Here is an 18,769-nt window from a genome sequence, read left to right as displayed (position 1 = left end):
ACCAAGCTGAGCTGAACTGTGCTTACCCAGGTAGCACAACATGCTGAACTGTGCTGAACAAAGCTGAGCTGAGCTGTGCTGTAGGTGCTGCATAACCAAGCCATACTGAACCAAGTTGAACCATACTGAACTGAGCTGAGCTGAGTCAAGCTGAGCTGTGCCTACATAGGCAGCATGATGTCCCAAGCCATGCTGAGCTGAGTCATGTTGAGCCATGCCAAGCTCTGCTGGGTTAAGCTGTACCTGTTTAGGTAATATGATGTCTCAAGATGTGCTGAGCCAAGCCAAGCTGTGTCAAGCTGAGCTGTGCCTGCCTGCAAGGTGGCATCTTGTCCTGAGAAGTGCCAAGATGAGCTGAGCCGTCTCGTACAAGGCATGACATCCCAAACTGTGCTAAGCCAAGGCAAACTGAGCTGTGTCTACCTGGGTGTCTTGAGCTGTGCTGAACCGAGCTGAGCTGAGCTGAATTGCACCTATTTGGGTGGCATAATGTTCCAAGCTGAGCTGAACTGAGCTGTGCTGAGCTGAATCATGCCTACTGAGGTGCCACAATGTACTGAGCAGGGCTCAGCTGAGCTGAGCTGGGCCAGACCAAGCTGATTTGTGCCTTAACTGGGTGGCATCATGTCCCAAGCAAGACTGAGCCATGATGAGCCATGTCAAGCTGAGCTGAATCATGCCTACTGAAGTGGCACAATGTCTTGAGCTCAGCTGGGCCAAACCAAGCCAAGCCGAATCTGGCACATCATCATGTCCTGGTCTGTGCCGAGCTGTGCCTGTCTGGGTGGCATCATGTCCTGAGCCATGCTGAGCTGAGCTGTGCATATTGATGTGGCATGGTGTCCTGAGCTGCTCTGAGCTGAGCTGTGCCAAGCTGGACCAAGCTGAATTGTGCCTACTTAGGTGGCAAAATGTTCTGAGCAGGGCTGAGCTGAGCTAAGCTGTGCTGACCCGAGATGAGCCATGTCTACTGAGATAGCAAAATGCTCCAAGCTGTGCTGAGCTGAATCTACTTGGGTGGCATCATGTCCCTAGCTGAGCTGAGCTGAGCTGAGCCATGGCAGACTAAGCAACACTGAGTGCACCTACCTAGGCAGCACAATATCCTGAGCAGGACTGAGCCAAGCCAAACCGCGCCGAGCCGAGCCGAGCCAAGCCGTGGCTACGCAGGCAGCACGATGTCCCGAGCCGTGCCGCGCAGTACCGCGCCGAGCCGAGCCGAGCAAAGCAATGAGTACCAAGGTGCTCCGCCTTCCCCCTCCCCGGGCGCCGGTGTCGGTGCCGCTCCCGGTGCCCGCGGCTCCCGGTGCCCCGGCGGCTCCCGGTGCCCGGCGCTCCCGTCCCGCCCGTCTCCCATTGGCGGCGGCCGGTCCCGCCCCGCCCCGCTCCCCCGCCGGGCGGGTATAAACGGGCGCGGCGGGGCGGGCGAGCGGCAGCGGCGGGGCCGTGCCGGGCCCGGGATCGGGACCGGGATGGAGCCGGGGCTGGAGCGCTGGGCGCACGGCGCGCTGTGGGCGGCGCTGGCCGGCAGCCTGGCGCTGCGGGCGGCGCGGCGGGCGCCGGGGCCGGGCCGGGGGCTGGGGCCGCCGCTGGGCCGGGGGCTGGTGCTGCCGCTGGCGCTGCTGGCCGCGCTGCAGAGCCTGTGCCGCGCCTGGCTGCCGCTGCCCCTGGGGCTGGCCCTGGCCGCCGCCGCCGCCGGGCTGCTGCTGTGGCGGGCGGCGCCCCGCGGGCTGCTGCCGGTGGCGGGCAGAGCCGTCCTTGTCACAGGTGAGTGCGGGGACACGGCCTCGACGCCCCGACGGCACCGCCTGGGCTCGGCGGGGAGCGGAGTGGGGTGTCCCGCAGGCACCGGGACGCTGCTGTCAGTGGGGTCCCGCTGGGGACCAACCACCGCTGCCAGCGCATCCCTCATCCTCTCCCGTGTCCAAGCAGAACCGGCCAGGCTGTATCTGCCCCGCGAAGCAGGGAGTTGCAATGGCCCCTCGAGTGTTGACCACTAGTTGCAGCACGATGCCGAGAGCTGCTTCCTCTGGAAGCCCCGAGATTAGATGGGACAGAGCAGGAGTGCTGGCTTAGGACCCCGTCGGCTGGCCCAAGGGCTTTCCTCTCCTCCCCTTCCCTTCCTCCCCTCTGGAGCTGCACTCGTTCTTGGGAAGGTTCTCATAGTATCTTTAGAGGCTTCAACAGAGCTGGCTACCCAGCACTGAGCATCACTGCTTCATCCAGAGCTCCAGCCAGGGAGCTGCTGGCAACAAGGTCCTCCACTGTGTGGGTATCCTTGGGAAATGCTGCCCAGCTGCTGCCTGCCTCCTCTTTGGGCTGCCTGGTCCAGAGCTCCTCTGTGGTCCTGAGCTCCTTAGAGAATGTGCTGTGCTCCCAAGTTTTGCACAGCTCTGGCTTGCTGGCTGAAGCTCTTTAGGATATCTTGGTGTATACATGGTTTCTCACTCCTTCCTCCTGGCAGTGGAACTGGAGGATGAGAGCCAGGCTCAGCAGTGCTTTGCTGTGAGGCAATAGTAGTGGAGAAATGAGGAGGAAGTGCTGGAGCTGGGGTGGGTTTTTCTCCAGGTGTGCCTGAAAGGTGCTGCTGGCTCTGCATGGATGCAGAGGGGAGGGAAACTTGTGGGCATGACCTTGGCAGTGCTCCCAAGGACAGGAGCCTGCATCCTGGTGGAGATGTCTGGGCTGGGCTTGGAGGTGCTGAAGCTGGAGAAGGCAGTTTGCTTGTTTCCTAGAAAATTAAGGCAAGACTTGGCTCCTGCTTTCAGCTTGAAGGGTTCTGTGGCACCAGTGGGAAGTGCAGGGAATCATCTCTGGAGGAGGAAGATCAGAGGAACAAGGCGCTGGATGAATGAATGATTCAAGTGAGTGAAGGTCAAAGCTGCAGCAGGGTAGGGCTGCCTGGGGAGGACGTCTGACAGCCATGCACTCACAGGTGCCCTGTGGCACACCGGCTCTGGCAGCCCTGGCTCTCTGGCATTGCCTGTATAATTAGTGAGTCAGTGACTGGAACAAGGTGTTCTTGCCCCAGTGCATTGGGGTGGCACCTCTGCAGCTCTGATGTGTTTGCTCTTGGCTGTAAATACTTTGTGGTTTTACAGGTTCGAGGCGCAGCCTGTGGTGTGGGATTGGCGTTTCCGTACTGCTGCTCCAGCAAGTGCCTTCCAAGGGGCAGATGTGAGGGCTGTTCTCCTGGGGATGGCATCCCTCACTTGAGTATTTGCATAGTAATTAGCCTGATTCTTTTACGGATTAATTCCAGGCAACTAGATATTGAGTAGCTGTTCGTGTCTCCTGTGGGAGCAGCCAGGAAGGATCAGCTCTGGGAGAAAGACAGCCTGATCTTCCTCCTCTTGCCAGTGGGAAGCAAAGCCTGGCAGAACAAGCAGCATGGGCAAGGATGACTGACAGTGCTGGGCCTCACTAAAGGTGTGTGAGGTCAGGGACAGAACTTCTGCCATGCTGTGTGTTGTGCTGGACCTTGCAGATCAACTGAGAAATGGCACAAAAGCCCCTCCCTATGGAGCAGTGCAGGTCTCAGCCTGAAAATCTTTGGGCATCATTTCCTTGTATAGACATCTTGGTCGCTGTCTTAATCCTGCAGCAGGTTCAGTGATGCTTATCTGGGGCAAGGTAAGGTGGCTACAGTGCTGTTCTATCTCACAGGTGATGAGTTTCAGTTCTTCCAGGTGCCCACTCTCCCCGGGAACAACCCTAAGTTGAGCTGTGCATGTGATGCTCCAGCCACACGTGCTGGTCTGGACATCAGTGGCTAAATAAAACTTAGTTATGGGAGGGATTGAAGGAAAACTAACTGTGCAACTCAGTGGGAAAATAGCAGAGCTGCTGCAGAGCAAAGCTGCTGACCCTGTGGTAGCAGCAGGGACTGGGAAGTTGTGGCGTTTCCCATCTGTTGCAGGTTTGCATTTTGACTTGCATATGGGACTGGGGTTTGGCTGGAGCAGGGATAGGCAGCTGCCTGCTGCTAGAGGGGAGCAAGGGACACTGCTTTCCCATGATGCATCCCCTGGGCTAGCAAAGTAAGTGGTCGCTAGTCCCTGCAGTGCTGTTTGTCTGGGGCTGTGACCTTGGGTCTTTTGTTCTGCATCCCAATGGTCCAGCTTCTCCCAGAGCATGGCTCCAGTGGATGCAGCCTGTCTGGGGGCAGAGAGTGAGGGAAGTGTTAATCCTGTCTTCCTAGGGGATATAACAGCTGTTTTCAGGGAGGAGGAGAATGCCCTCCTGTGCAGCCAGGGCTGGGAGAGGTCAGCCCCAGGAGGATGGTGGGGATGAGGAGCAGAGCGAAGATCAGCTGCTTGGCCTGGGCTGGGAGGGAGACAGCAGCTATCTCCATGCCTCCTGTGGTTTGCTGTCCTGAGCCTGCCCTTGCCTTAAAGATGAGCCCACACCTGGTACAGTCTTTGGCCAAACTTGGAAAACCACAGGGATCCCAACATCCCTGTGGTGTGGGCAGGGTTGGTTTGGGCAGCTGCCTGACCAGAGCTTGATCCAGCACTGGGAAGCTGCAAGGAAGCCAATATCTGGCATCCCTCACCACAGCATGTGACAGGGCACTCCAGGGTGCTGGTGCTGCTGGCTGGCACCTGTGGGCCAGTGGCTCACTGAGAGCTGCTTGCTCTGATCATCAAACGGCTGGTTTGTGTGTGCATCCCCGTTCCCAAATGTGAAACAGCACTGCTGGGTGTTCTTAGGGCCACTGGACTCCTCAGAGCTGTGTGAGCGAAGAGGAGGGGTGTTATATCCCATACTCCTTCCCATAGGGAATTGATACAAAATGCAGTCCAGCCTCTGGAGCCTGGGCAGGATGATGGTCTGCAAGAGCAGTTTTGGAGGGAGGTGATGAGCTGCCATTTCTTGGCCTTACCAGATTCAGGCTGGCAGTGCTTTGTGCAAGGCTGAGCTTTGACTGGATCAGTTTAACATGAACCTAGACCATCCTTTGGTTCCTGTGATCTTAGCAGATGCCTGTGGAATTCAGTGAGTTTATTCAAACCATCCAACACAACTGGGTGCCTGGAGGTGGTGGAGGGATGGCCAGGAGCATTCTGGGGCTCCACTGAGCAGTTGGAGAAGCCTCTTGCTGTTGTGTAGCTCTGCCATGCATGACTGTGTGGGGTGGTTCTTTGGACAGTAGCCAATTGCCCGATTTACTGCAAATCCTTGGAAAGCACCAAATGCAAACCAGCCTAGAGAGTCTGCCTGCCAGCAGGGCTTTGCAAAGCAGAGGGACAGGAGTTGTGTTACGAGGTATTGGTTCTTACACTTCAACTTGGACAGAAAGTTGAAAATAGTGACTTGTTGTTCTATCTATAATGGTGGTACCTGAATTAGCTCTCCAATAACCCCAAACATCAAGATGGCTGCCTGAGAGAAGCAGTTTGGGTCTCCTGTATCTTTGCTCTTCCTTGGTGCAGCCTATGAAGGAAGCTAGGAGCACCTGCAGATTGGTCTGTCTTCCAACAAATCACCTCTGTGAGCAAAATTGTTTGGAAAGTCAGGCTGCCCAGACCCAAACCCACCCTGTCCTCCTCTCTTCTCCTTACTGGCTGCAGGGAAAGTGTGGTTTTCCTGGTGAAGCATTCTTGTTACAATTGCATGCCCCATTAACAATCTGAAATGGGTCAGAGCTTCAGATCATGTTCAAGGTTAACAGAGGCTTTGCAACTTGCAGCGCTTCAGTGTTTCCCATGGACTCCACAGATGTTGAAGCATCTGCTGGCTGCAGCAGGACTGAGTGATTCAATCCAGATGTTGCGACTCTTGCTTTCTGCCACGAAGGTAAATCACTTTCTGTGGTAAAAAAGCAGTGTTGCTCCTGTCTGGACTTGGATGTTGTCTTAGATCTATTTTCCAGCTAAACAAGGTAACTGAGAAATGCTGGGGTCAGGGCTGGCTCTGGGATGGGCACCTCTGCACCACAGCATGGCTGGAGCACCTGCACAGCACACTCACAGCCAGTGTTTGGTGCTGAGCCTGCCAGCAGCATTCCCGTGAGAAATGCTTTGTGCAAAAGTGCTGCAGCTCTCCATAGGTGACTTCCACTCTGCTTCTGGAGCCAGTGATCCAGCTTGGAGGTACCTGGGATCTCTCCCCAGCCTAAGCGTGGGGGGTTGGAACTAGGTGATTTTTCAGATCCCTGCCAAACCAAACCATTCTGTGATTCTATAAGTGAAGGCTAAAAATCAGCTTATTCCCTGAAATTGCTCTGATTTTTCCAGAATCTATTAAAAATTAACAGCAGAGGCAGCTGCTGCCTCCAAGCTGAGGGGTGGGACAGGACCAAAATCAAACACCCAAAGCCAGGCCTGGTGCACAAGCAGTTCCTGGTATACTTGAAGTTAAAAAATTGCAACATTTAACTCCAGTTACAGGGTTTGCTGCTGGCTTTTGGGAACTGAGCACGATAGCTGCTTTTTCTGCCTCTATCTGCAGGGCTGAAGCTCTCCCCCCGCTTTGTCAGCAGCCCTCCATGGATTTAGGATTCCTCTTTCCCACGTGAGGTTTCTTCAGAAATAGATACCTACCCCTGCTCACCACAGGCATGTGGATAGATATGTTCGGCTTTTTCTCACTTATCTATAAAATAAGCACTTTTGAAGCCTACTAATGACACAGACCTGTTGAGGTGGGAGTTTTTAGCACCGTTAACCAAAAATGATGAGCACAGCTAATTAGGAGGAAAAACACATTGAGGTTTCATACTGTGGGAGACTGGAGTTGGTAGAGAAACCCAAGCTGGCTTGATTAGCCTCAGGGTTATGCGGGGACATGAGAGCAACAAAGCAAAGACTTCCCTGCCGAAATGAGATTGTCAGATGGGAACGGATGCTTTCGGAAGGAGAGAAGTGTAGGCAGTTGCTGCCCTCTAGTCCAATGAGCAGCACATTTTTAATGAGGTCTGGGATTGGGTTACCCACTGTTGAGTCTAGCTCCCCTCAAGCCAGGATCTGGTTACAGAAGAGCCGGTTGCTGCTTTTACTACTGGGAGCACAACACAGGGTTGGTGGATTTGCCCAGCCAGGCTTTTGTTTGAGGGGGCTTTTCAAGGTGTTTCCACCAAATCTGTGCCTTCTCCACATAGTCTTCTTTCAGTGCAAGTCTAAAACTCCAGCTGGAGGGGTTTTTTTTTCCCCAGGAGGAAAGGCTGCAGGGCTTTTGTACCTCTTTACCTCCTGATGTGCCTCCTGTCATCTCAGATCTGAGGTACTGCTGTGGAGCCTCCAAGGCCAGGTTGGATGGGGTTTGGAGCAATCTGGAAGGTGTCCCTGCCCACAGCAGGATGACCAACCTAACTGTTTCATAATAAGGTGGAAAATGTTCTAATTCTCTATGATTAGGTGGAAAAAATTGCCCTCATGTTGTCAGTGCATTGCTACAGGTATAGTTTAGGACCTTTTATTTTTAACCTCCCCAGCATATGCCTGTTACCTCCTTCCCTGCTCCCCTCAGTGGCTGTGGTATATCCACCATCTCCCATTCTTCTGTCTCAGTTTGTGTGTGCTTGTATGTGCAATGTATCACTTCTGCTTCCTTCTCCCCTGGAGAGCTGCCAGCCCCTGAGCTTTATCAGCTTCCCCCTAGGGAGCTGGCTTCCCTGTCACACATAGAGCTGTCCTGGGATTTGCTGGCTCTAAGGCTGTAATCTTGAAAAGCAGTTTTTGGCTTTACAGGCTTTGCTGCAATATTTCCTCTTGCTGGGTGGTTGACCCCATGGAGCCAGATGGCGAGTGACTCCCAGGCAGGCTGGGAACAGAGAGAAGGGATGGGCTGGAAAAGCTCAGCTACCTGCCCTGATGTCTTCTGTGCTGGCTTTGAAAGTCTGGTCTCTCAGAATTACAGAAGCTCTGAATGGTTTTGGTTGGAAAAGACTTTAAAGACCATCTTGATCCCCTGCCATGGGCAGGGACACCTTCTACTAGACCAGGTTGCTCCAAGTCACATCCCACCTGGCCTTGAACACTTCCAGGGATGGGGAAGCTGCAGCTTTTCTGGGTTACCAGGGCCTAATCCTGCTATGAGTAACCCACTGTGACCAATTTTTGTTTCTCTCTAGGGTCCCAGTTACCAGGTGGGGATAAGCTCCAACCTGGGGTGTGCAACCATCCCAGGATGAATTGTGTTCCCCTCTTTCAGCTGTTGTGCTGGGCTCTGCCTAAGCTGAAGGGCACATGTGGGTGCTGCTCTGGCGTTGCCCAGGTCAGCACGACTATGTCCAAGCACATCAGCCTGGAGGGCCACCTTCATGTATTTTGGGGAAAATGCACCCAAGTAGTCTTATGGTACTCAAACTCTTACTCTGAAGAGCTGGTGAAACCTGCAGGTGAAGAGTAAGGAGGAGACTTGAACTGTGTATGGAAAGGGCAGGTGGCTTGAGGTTGTCATGAGGCACAGCTCTGAGCCTGGGGGCTTAAACAGCTCAGTGTATTTCAAAAGCTGTCTTGGCAGAAGCTCAGTTGGTGTTTGCTCAAGTGTTTTGCTCTGTTTCTAAAAAAAAAAAAAAAAAAAAGTCCCCCGCTTCACATGGATCTGGAAGCTGCAAAAGAAAATAGTTGGTGCAGCTGTAGAGACCATCATGATGTGGGAATGGGCAGGACTTGTACCACTTCTTCTGCTTGCTTGGGATTGTGGCATGTGGTGGGAGTTTACTCTTGTGACAAGGAGGGTGATGAGATGGCACCTTACAAGCAAAGAAATATCTCATCAGCAAAATACCCCCAAACTGGTAGTGCTGCATTGAAACTGCCATAGCTTTATTGGGGTGATGAAAACTGAGATGTTTAACTTGGTGATCCCTTGGGCTTTCTCTGACCTGCTGCTTTGGTCAGCACTGTCCCAGCATGACTTTGTCCCTGCTGGCATCACTTGTGAGTTGCCCATGGTGCTGTCTGGGTGGCACTTCAAAGCTCTCCCATGGTTGACCTGTCCCACCACATGGTTTGAGGTTCTCCCGGTCATGCCATGGCTGTGGTGCTTTTGGTGGCCAGAAACACCTTCCCTGAGATGTCCCTGGGTGGTGATGGCTCATGGTGGTCCAGGTAGAAGAACTGTTCTTCCCTTCAGCTGCCTGTGGATGGATTAGTCCTGCCTGTAGCAGACCTTAGGCATGACCTGATGCTGCTGCTCCTTGCTTGCTAGTACAGAGGAGGAATGGATATGGGGCTCGGCTGGTGGTTCTCCAGCCTGCTGGGAGTCCCTGGAGAGCTCTTTTGCAGACTAGAGGTGCCCCAGCCATGGATTTATTGCCACCACCTTATTTCTCAGAAGCATCCACATTCCAGACATAGCTGGTGGAGCTTTCTGGCTTCTCAGCCTGGTTCCTACCCAGCCTCTCCCTCTCCAAGAGCCCAGGTGGATGTGTTACCGGTGCCAGCTTGCCACTGGCAATGATCTTGAGTGATCTGGTCAAGCTGTCTCAGGGCCATGGGTGTCCTTCCCAGTGACAGCTCTTCCTGATGGATGGCTTTCTAGGTTTGTCGGCTCTGTGTTCCCAGTTCACCATGTTCCCTTTGAAGGTGATTATTAACCCAGCTATTGCCACAGCTCTGCAAAACTTCCTCTTCTCAGAAAGACATCCATTCATGCAGGTTAGCTCTGATGTACAGCCTGTGCCAGGTGATGTCTGTACTGCTGTCTTCTCTTGCTTATCCCTCCCTGCTGGAAGATCAAATTCTTGTCTGTGAGAGTCTCACCACTCCTTCTGGAGAGAGGATCTCCCCTCGGAGACAGCAGCTGCCGGAAGATGCCATCCAGCCTCGGGGTGCGGTGAGCGGCTGCTTCTAGGAAATTCCTGTGCTCTCTTTCTGCGAAGTGTCGCAGCGATGCTGGAGGTGGCACTTCCTCCCTCCCCTTGTAAGCTTGTGAGCACAGGGTCACTGCTCACTGGCAGCAGCATCACTGCCATGCCAGGGCTGGGTTAATTCCCAGGTCCCAACCTCTTCGAGCATCGCACCAGGCACCGGCCTTGCATTGCAGGGGGGTGGCTGGGCTTATTCCTGTCCTGCTGTCCCAGGGCACTAATAAGCTCCTGTGCTCATTAGCCCCACTGGTGGCAAACAGCATCTGTTGCTTGCAGCTTTGGTGGGGGATAAGGCGTCTGGATGGCTTTTAGTGACAGTGATGGGGAGGGCTGTGGCCTCTGACACTTTTTTTATTGCCCAGCTGCTTTGCGCCATTGCCCTCGAGTCCCCAATAAGGATGCACTAGTAAAGCTCCAGAGAAATGGCCTTTAATCCAGAAGCTGTGGGTGCATTCACACTGGCCTGGGGGCTCCTCGTCATCTCTGTCTGGTTGCATTGGTTGTCTAGGCAGAAAATCAGATTTTCCCCCTTGTCTTTGTTAAATGGGAGATAACTTCCCGGGTGGAGGTGATGACTGTAAGGCCCCAGGAACACTTGGGTAATCCACTGTAATTCATACCATCTGGCTATTGTCCCCAGCACAGGGAGGGATAGGTCATACATGTACTCCCCTGCCACAGGCATTCTGAGCTTTGCCTTCTGTCATGGGTCTCCTTGTGGGGCTGAGGGATCTGACCCCTGCTCTGACTTATAGGACCTGTTGGAGGGATGTGTCTATCCTGGGCTGTGGGAGCCATCAGCAATCTCCCTCCGGCTGCCTGTGCTGACTGTGTTGTGTAAGGGGGTGGTCCTAGAGAAGCAGGGGCAGTGTGTGCCCCCCTTGGCTCAGATCCTGTTCAGGAAGGAGGCTGAGGCTTTGCAGTGATGCCCACCCAGGCTGTTTGGGTGGGGGGCTCCTGCATTATCCACTCACTAGGAATTTGGGTCATCCCTAAAGGTATCATCTGGCTTTAATTTAATTTAATTAGGCTTGTGGCTTCCTGAACCCCAGTGCTGAGGACCAGCAGCAGCATCACCAGGGCTGCTGCCACCCCAGCCCCATCTGCCTGTGCCAGGGCATGAGGGCTGTTCCCATGGGGAGTGGGGACACTGCATGCCATGCAAGCCACTGTCTGAGGTGGTATTTCCTGTGGACAGTGATGATACTTGGGGGCTGTGGGTACTCCTTCCCAGCCCCACTCCCCCAGCAGTATCTTGGGTGTGGGCATATGGTGGCTAATGCCTGGCTGGGGAGGCCAGGGCTGGTGCTGTGGCTGTCTGTGGTGGCCCAGCTGCTGTGAGGACAGGTGCTCCTGCCTTCCCCTCCCTCTCCTGTGCCCTGCCAAGAATTTGTTCCCTCTGGCCCAGGGCTGACATCACCCCTTTATCACTCCTTGCTTCAAATGTGTGCAGCATCCAGAAGGTGTTGGCCACAGGGCCTTGCCCTGCCCACACAGGATTTTGCTGGGCATTTTATCCTGTCTGGACCTGCACTGTGCAAAGACCCCCTCCTTGAGTTCCTCTGGGGGACTGTCATCCACTCTGATGGCACCATCCCCAGTTGGTGCCACCTTGTCCCGTGCTTCTGCATCCATGAGGTGCCCACACTCCCAGGATGGAGCTGAGACAAACAGCTGAGTTGGGATCAGTGCCTGCTCAGGCACCCAGCTGAGCCTCCCTCAGTACTGCCCAGCTAAATCCCATACCATGCCCAGAGAAACTGGATCCACGGTGGCAGTGAATCCTGTCAGAGCCAGAAGGCCATGTTTAGCTTGGCACCCCAGGCAGAGTTTGAGCTTGAGCCTATAGAAACGAGTGGCTCAGCATGTTAATCCATTTGGCCTTGGCACCTCAGCTCTCCCCACTGACGGTGTCCTTGAGCCTCGTGACAGCTCCCTCTTGGTGAGGCTTCTTGGTCAGGGTGGTGGGACACACAGCTCTAAAGCTCTTTGGGGAGGTGGGATTGATGTCCTGACTTTTGGGGAGCAGCAGGGGGCACCCAGGCAAAGGTCTGCAGAGCTGATGGGGGTGGAGAGGGTGATGCCCTTCTGAGTGCCCAATGCAGCTGGCAAGCTCCCAGTTGGTGAAAGATGGAGCATCCTCAAGGGGTGCCTCCAGCTGCCACGTGCCTGGGGCACACCCTTGGGCTGCTGACTGACCATGCTGCTAGGGGTGACTGTGGGGGAGATGGTCCATCGCAGGGGTGCTCAGCCCTGGGGCAACCCCTCTTCAGCTTCCACACCAGAGCCTTCAGCTGAGGTGGCTGTGGAGAGACTAGATCCAAGGACCCACCAAGCTCTGGGCAGTTCTGCAGCCACATGGGAATTCTTCAGCCAAGCTGTGTTTCTCACTGCTTAGATTTTCATTGTTTCTCACCTGTTGTGCATGGTTCAGGGATGAGGATGCAGAGGTCATGAGGATGTACAACTTGCGGTTCAGGGATGAGGATGCTTGTCTTGTAGCTCAGGGTTTAAGATGCTCAGCTTGCAGTTCCACAGCTCCAGAATGAGGCTGCACAACTCATGGCTCATGGATGAGAACTCTCAGCTTGCCACTTGGGAAGAGAAGTCACTCCTAGATTGTGTTGGGGGAGCACCACAGACCTGTGCCACCAGCCCTCCATCATGTACCGTGCCAGCAGTGGGGGCAGGGGCACGCACATGGTTGTGGCTCAGCAGCTCCTGGGTCGCAGCTGTGTTATTGACCCTCTCTGCTCCAATCAGAAAACTGTAGCACTAATTTTGAGCATGTCTGTGTATGGTGGCCTTGGTGCTGGTGCAGGAGAGCAGGGTGAATACCTGAGACAGCAAAATGTCAGAGCGTGCCATGCCTGACTCACCTGAAAGAAATGCATCCACACCAAACCGGGACTGCAGCTTCAGCTGGCTCCTGGCAGCGAGGAAGCACGAGCGGTACAGGCTGGCTGGGAGCTGCCCAGCTGGCACAGCTCAGCCCTGGCGGTGGCTCTGCTGTCACCGGTGAGGAGCAACTCTGGACAATGGATGCAAGATGCTGTGGGGTCGGTCCTCTTTGCCCTCCCTGAGTGGGCAGGAGGGCATCCCTCATGATGATGCTGGAGGCCGAACCTTCTTGCTTGCTCAAGATAAGTAAAGTTGAAGCTTGTCTTACCAAAATTCTAATGGAGGCTTGCGTCTCTCACTCTTTGGGGAGCTGCTGAAGTGTCTGGAACTTCTGCAAAGTCCTCAGGAATTGCTGCTGACCCGCTGCTCTGGAAAACAGCCGTCTGGCCCCTGGTGCAGGAGTTTGTCCTGATTTGCTGAGCCTGTGGAGGGCTGCTGGATTTTGCAACCTGGACTCAGGCTTTGTTCTGCTCCTGCTGCAGCAAAAGCCTCTGTGTGCTGGCCCAGGGTCCGTGGGGATGCAATGGGGGGCTTCAAGGTACTTGCTTTCCTCTGCTGCGCTCCCAATGCTTCTGTGCTTGATCTGACCACGTCCCTCCCTCCAGCACGACTGTGAAAACAGTTGGCAAGCTGGGAGCTGGGGCGGGGGGAACTGGCGCCGGCATCTCCTCGTGATGCAGCATCCTGGGAGGGCGGTGAGCCCAGCGCCAGCCTTGCTGGGGCTGCACAGACTGGACGGCTCCAGCGCTCCCGGCGGGGCTGGGCCAGCGGCGATGGCTCCTGTGCCAGCTCCAGTGTGGCCAGCAGCTCATGTGCTGGTGGCCACGGGGAATGAACATGGCCCTGGGCAAGCTGCCAGGCTTTGGGGCCACGTGTTATGGGCCCAGGGGGTTCATTGTCCCTCCCTGCACTCTTGGCCATGCCTGAGCACAGCGGATGGGAAGCTGAGCAGCAGCAGAGACCTTAAATAACACCAGAGCATCCTCACCCTCCTGGCCCTGGGCCTCCCGCCAGCCTCCCAGGAGTTTTTTTTTTTTGGTATGTGTGTGAATAAATTAGAACTTCCGAAACAAACCCTCTGACTGCCCTGCTCCTCTAAGGCAAAACAAACCCTGCCTGACTTGGACAGCATGTGGCCGTGTTTGCTCCGTCCTTGCCAGGTTTGCCTGCAAGAAGCCGGCAAACCTGGCTGTCAGTTTTTTGGGATGTTTCCTGGGGTTTTGAGTTACGTGGTGATAAGAAGCTTCATGTTTGGACTGGAATCTTTTCTTGCTGGCTGCATGGGAGCAGTGCAGGTAACTCTGCTGACAGGAGTCAGCTGTGTCATGATGAGGCTGTGACCACAAGCACTTTTATTTTTAAGCCTTATCTTTATTGCAGTTTTCTCCCACATTGCTCGGAAAGGTGAAATGCACCTTATCTGTTTGTCTGCTGGCAGCATGCACTGTTCCTGGGGAGGGGAGAGGTAGAGGTGCTGTGCTGGCAGCACCTTCAGCATGCCCTGCAGACCAGGGTGCTGGGGGTGATGCTAGGGCAATGCCAGGGAAAATGCTGGGGTGATGCTGAGCCAACCTGGCACACATCCATGATGAGTCTTGGGTGTTGTGTGGGAAAGGGAGGTCCCTGCAGCCCCTTCCTGCCAGCTGAGCAGCTCCAGGCTGTGTTATCACTCTGGCCTCTGGCCAGGGGTTTAATTATACATTTCTGACGTAGCAATAGTAAAACTGAGCTGGGGACTAGGTCAGAGATGCTGAAGTGATGCTTAACTGGTACCCCAAGAACTTTAAGTGCCCAATCCCAGCCTGGGGCTATGGAAGAGTGAGGCAGCGAAGCCCTTTGCCCACACCCTCTCCACGAAAGGCTGGTAGAGGGGTGCTGAATCTCGTGCGGTGACAGTCCCCAGGGCTACTGTTGTGTCCATCCCGAGATGGCCCCAGGTGCCACAGAGGTTCTGTTTTCAGCGATGTCCTCAGGAGCACCCAAAGGTCCTGGGCAGGAGGGTGCAGGGCCATGGGCTGCCCCTGCAGCGCTCCCTTGTTAATGGTTAATGTGACTGGGCAGCGGCTGTGGCACAGGCTCCCTGAGCTATCAGTGCTGCCATCGGCCCCGGGAACAGCCTGTACCTTGCTGCTGCTGTTTGTTTGCATCCTGGCCACTCCACCCTGGCCATTGGCCTTGTCACTGCTCTGCAGCAGCCAGTTTCTGCCTGGACTGTCCCCCGATGGTAGCTTTGCGGGTGCCAGTGTCACCTGTGGTGCCCCTGTTTGATCCTATATGGAGGAGATGAAGCTGGGACTGGGCACGGAGCACCAGTACTCCCCCGAGTGGACTATCCCGTTTAGATGCTCCCTTGAAGGATGCAGGGTAGCAGGAGCAGACCAGAATCCCTTTTTTCCCTCACCCTTTTTCATCCCCTCCTGCCCCAGCACGCGAAGGCGGTCTCTGCCTCTTGAACACTTTCTGGGAGGTGAAAAGCATTCAGCAAAAGTCTCCCGCGGAGCCTTATGCCAGCTCTGAGTGGTGCTTGATGGAGCTTTCAGAGGCTACTTTGAGGGTTGATGGCCCCGCATCGCTGCAGGGCTCTGGGCTGTTCCGGTGGTTGCTGGTGCCTTCGAGTTTACCTGCACCTTAAATCAGGGAGGTGCTCGGGGCGATGGGGTTGCAGATAAAGGGAGTGTTTTCTTCCTGCTGCAAGAGAGAGAAAATAGCAGCTCCTTGACCTGCGAATGCCCCAGGGCAAGGTCACATCCTGGTGATGTCAGCAGCTACAGAGGGGTGTGGAGCCGAGGTGGTCCTCAAGCAAGGGAAACTGATGCTGAGGCGGATGTTTGGTTCCTGGTGAGAGGGGCAGAGCTAGGCGATCTTTGGGGGCTGGGGACAGACAATGGCTGTCACTGGCCACTGAAAGGCTCTTCCTGTCTCTTTCAGGATGTGACTCGGGCTTTGGGCAGGCAACAGCCCGGCACTTGGACATCATGGGCTTTCGGGTGTTTGCCAGTGTGCTGGACCTGCAGAGTCCTGGTGCCCAGGAGTTGCGCCGGAGCTGCTCGCCGCGGCTAACGCTGCTGCAGATGGACCTGACCAAGACAGAGGACATCCAGCGCGTCCTGCAGCACATCCAGGCCCACACCAACAGCACAGGTAGGAGGAACCTTTGGCAAACCCACAGAACTCCCTGGGAGCTCGGCCTGCAGCCAGCGTGACAGTGCCAAACCTCCATGTGGTTCCATGTGTCCCCACAGGGGGCTGCATCCCTGCAGGCACCTGCGCCAACAGCCTTTGCCAAGCTCTCTTCTTGTCCTGGGGCACCCCACAAGTCCCTTGCAGGACCCCCAATCAGCCTGGGGAGCAGCTGGGAATCCCAGGGTGGGGCTTCCCCATTCAGGTCACCTCTTCAAGCACCCCATCCCCACAGGACTCTGGGGCCTGGTGAATAACGCCGGGTTCAATGACACCATCGCTGATGCTGAGCTCTCACCGCTGGGCAAGTTCCGCACCTGCATGGAGGTGAACTTCTTTGGCTCCCTGGAGCTCACCAAGGGGCTGCTGCCCCTGCTCCGCTCTGCCAGCGGCCGCATTGTCACCGTGAGCAGCCCTGCAGGTGAGCAGCCTCCCTCCAACGTGGCACCCCTGGCACCCTCAGCCCAGGCATGGCTTGACAATCCCCATGGTGTGGTGCAGGTCCTACCCCCCAGGCACTCCAACTTTCTCAGCCAACTGGCACCAGGAACTCTAGGATGAGCTGGCAGCATTGCTGAACCCCACAGCAGCCACCAAGACATGGGGAGACATGGGGGCTGGGGACAATCAGCCTGGTCACAGGCGTCATGGGCAACCCAAGCCCAGCTACCATGTGCCTCCACTGGGCATGACTGCCCAGCCAGGGTGGGAAAACCGACTTCCTCTCCCCTGCCCTTTTTTTTTGCCTATTAAAACACATTAATCCTCCATTGGGGATAACAATTCCAAGTTTTAGCTGGACAGGGAGCAAAATCAACTTCCTCTTCCCTCACCACTTTTTTACCCCATTAAAACAATAATTTGAAGCTAATTTCAGTTGTTTTCTCAGCAAAACAAACCCTAAACCCTTTCCCTGAGCAGGGGCCAGGAACACAGCCCTATACAAGACCTGCCCTTCCCCCTGCTCCACTCTGTCCCTGGTGGAGCACTGGCTCACTCATTCTTTCACTCATGACAGGTGACATGCCCTTCCCCTGCCTGGCAGCCTATGGGGCCTCAAAGGCAGCCCTCAGCCTGGTCATGGACACCTTCCGCAGCGAGCTCCAGCCCTGGGGTATCAAAGTCAGCCTCATCCTGCCTGGCTACTACAAAACAGGTAATAGGGTCAGTGCCTGCTCTCTGTGCCTGTGGGCAAAGGCAGGTATCCTAGGGGGGAAGAAGATAGAGCAATGGGACGAGCAGTTGGTGGTGCAAGCATGAAGCTTCTGAGCACGTCCAGTCATACGGGGACAGTGGCTACCCTCTGGCCGTTGGGTTCTGGTGGATTGGAAACATCAGGATCAAGTCCTGCTAGCAGATCCCATACCACTAGGGCTGGTCAAAGCAGCTCAATCATGTTTATGGTAGCAGCATTCCCACTGGAGGCAGGGTCCAAGACCGTGGTTGAGTCTCAGACTACCAAGAGTCACTATGGTGCTATTACTGTGCTTGCCTCGTGGTAATCTTTGCCAGGGTCTCAGCTGGACCTTCCTGTGAGGCTGGAAGGTGACTGGGGCTGCTGACACCGATGGCAGGTGGCCTGGAGGGGGGGGGGCACACACAGCTCACGGGCACTGTTTCCTTGCAGGGACAACGTGTGACCCTGCCTTCTGGAACCTGCAGAAGCAGCAGCTGTTGGCCAGTCTGCCCCAGGAGCTGCTGCAGGCCTACGGTGAGGACTATGTGGAGGAGATCAACCAGCAGTTCATCCAGTTCATGAAGGTGGCGGTGGAGGACCTCAGCGCAGTGGTGAACAGCATCACAGACGGGCTTCTGGCTGCCAACCCAGCTGTGCGCTACTACCCAGGGCAGGGCCTTGGGATCATGTATTTCATACACCGCTACCTGCCCTATTTTGTCCGAGACTTGTTCTTGAAAGGATTCTTCATCAACCCCAAGCTGCCCCGAGCGCTGCGGCGAGAACACCACAATGATGTGAAGAAGGCCTGACCTCAGCCTGCACACGGCCTTTCTCCCAGGCTTTCCAGGCACACCAACCCCTGAGCACGTGCAAAGCCAAAGGCACCGCCCTCCTGCACTGTGGGGGAACAATCAGCGCTAGACGTTAAAAACCAAATTTCTTTCCAAAATCAGGTAGATCTATTTTCTATTGTGCAAGAATCAACATTTTCTAGAGACCGTGGTTTTGTATTTTTTCTAACCGTGCACCCTCCAAGAGGCCCATCCCTGCCTGTCTCAGCAGCTCTGCACCACAGGCTGGGATGTACCTCCTGAGCCCACCACCTTCCTTTCTGCTCTCAGAGCTGTTTGTCTCCATCCCCTCTTGGCTGGGTCAGGGCTGGGATCCTATGGCCACTGCCTCCCTGCCACTCATTACACACTCCACACGCTCCCCATGAGTGCAGGGGCCGAGACCAGGCTGCCAGTGCTGCAGAGCTCTTCATGAGATGAACTATGTGATTGTCACTTTTTAAATAAATCCATTATTGATATTCCAGCAGGTTCTGGCTGTCTCCTTCTGCAGTGCAGTGCTGCAATGCTGCTCAGGGATGCCCAGCCTGTGGGCAGAGCTGAGCTGGGTGATGGCTGGCACCATGCCAAGCACTGTGGCAGGAGCCTCTCATGTGGCAGCAGGTGCCACAGGTACTCCCAGAAAAGGGGTCAGCTTGCCAGGATGGATTTGTGCCCACTCCCTGCTCCTCCTTCCAGCCCTATGCCAAAGACTTTCTTTTGCTTTGTTTTTGCTTGCTGGGGCAAGGATGGAAGCAGTGACAGTGCCCACACTGTCATGTGGACAGCCCCACACACCAGGGACAAGCCATGCAGCTCCCTAAGGATGATCCCTATGGATCATTCCCATAAGGCTGCACC

At 55.3% G+C, this 18,769-nt stretch overlaps 1 protein-coding gene across 1 annotated transcript; it reads left to right on the top strand.

The window, feature by feature from the left end:
- The first annotated feature begins 1,163 nt into the window (after nt 1-1,163).
- HSD11B2 (hydroxysteroid 11-beta dehydrogenase 2) lies at nt 1,164-18,398 on the top strand. Its single transcript, XM_058845893.1, has 5 exons — nt 1,164-1,767; nt 15,647-15,859; nt 16,134-16,319; nt 16,917-17,054; nt 17,526-18,398. The coding sequence occupies exons 1-5, from the start codon at nt 1,179-1,181 to the stop codon at nt 17,885-17,887; spliced, it is 1,488 nt and encodes a 495-aa protein (XP_058701876.1). The 5' UTR covers nt 1,164-1,178; the 3' UTR covers nt 17,888-18,398.
- The last annotated feature ends 371 nt before the right edge of the window (nt 18,399-18,769 follow it).

This window comes from Poecile atricapillus, chromosome 10, assembly GCF_030490865.1.
Source record: "Poecile atricapillus isolate bPoeAtr1 chromosome 10, bPoeAtr1.hap1, whole genome shotgun sequence".
NCBI classification, from domain to species: domain Eukaryota; kingdom Metazoa; phylum Chordata; class Aves; order Passeriformes; family Paridae; genus Poecile; species Poecile atricapillus.
Note: the sequence above shows the minus strand (reverse complement) of the source record. Positions and strands in the feature narration are given on the sequence as shown.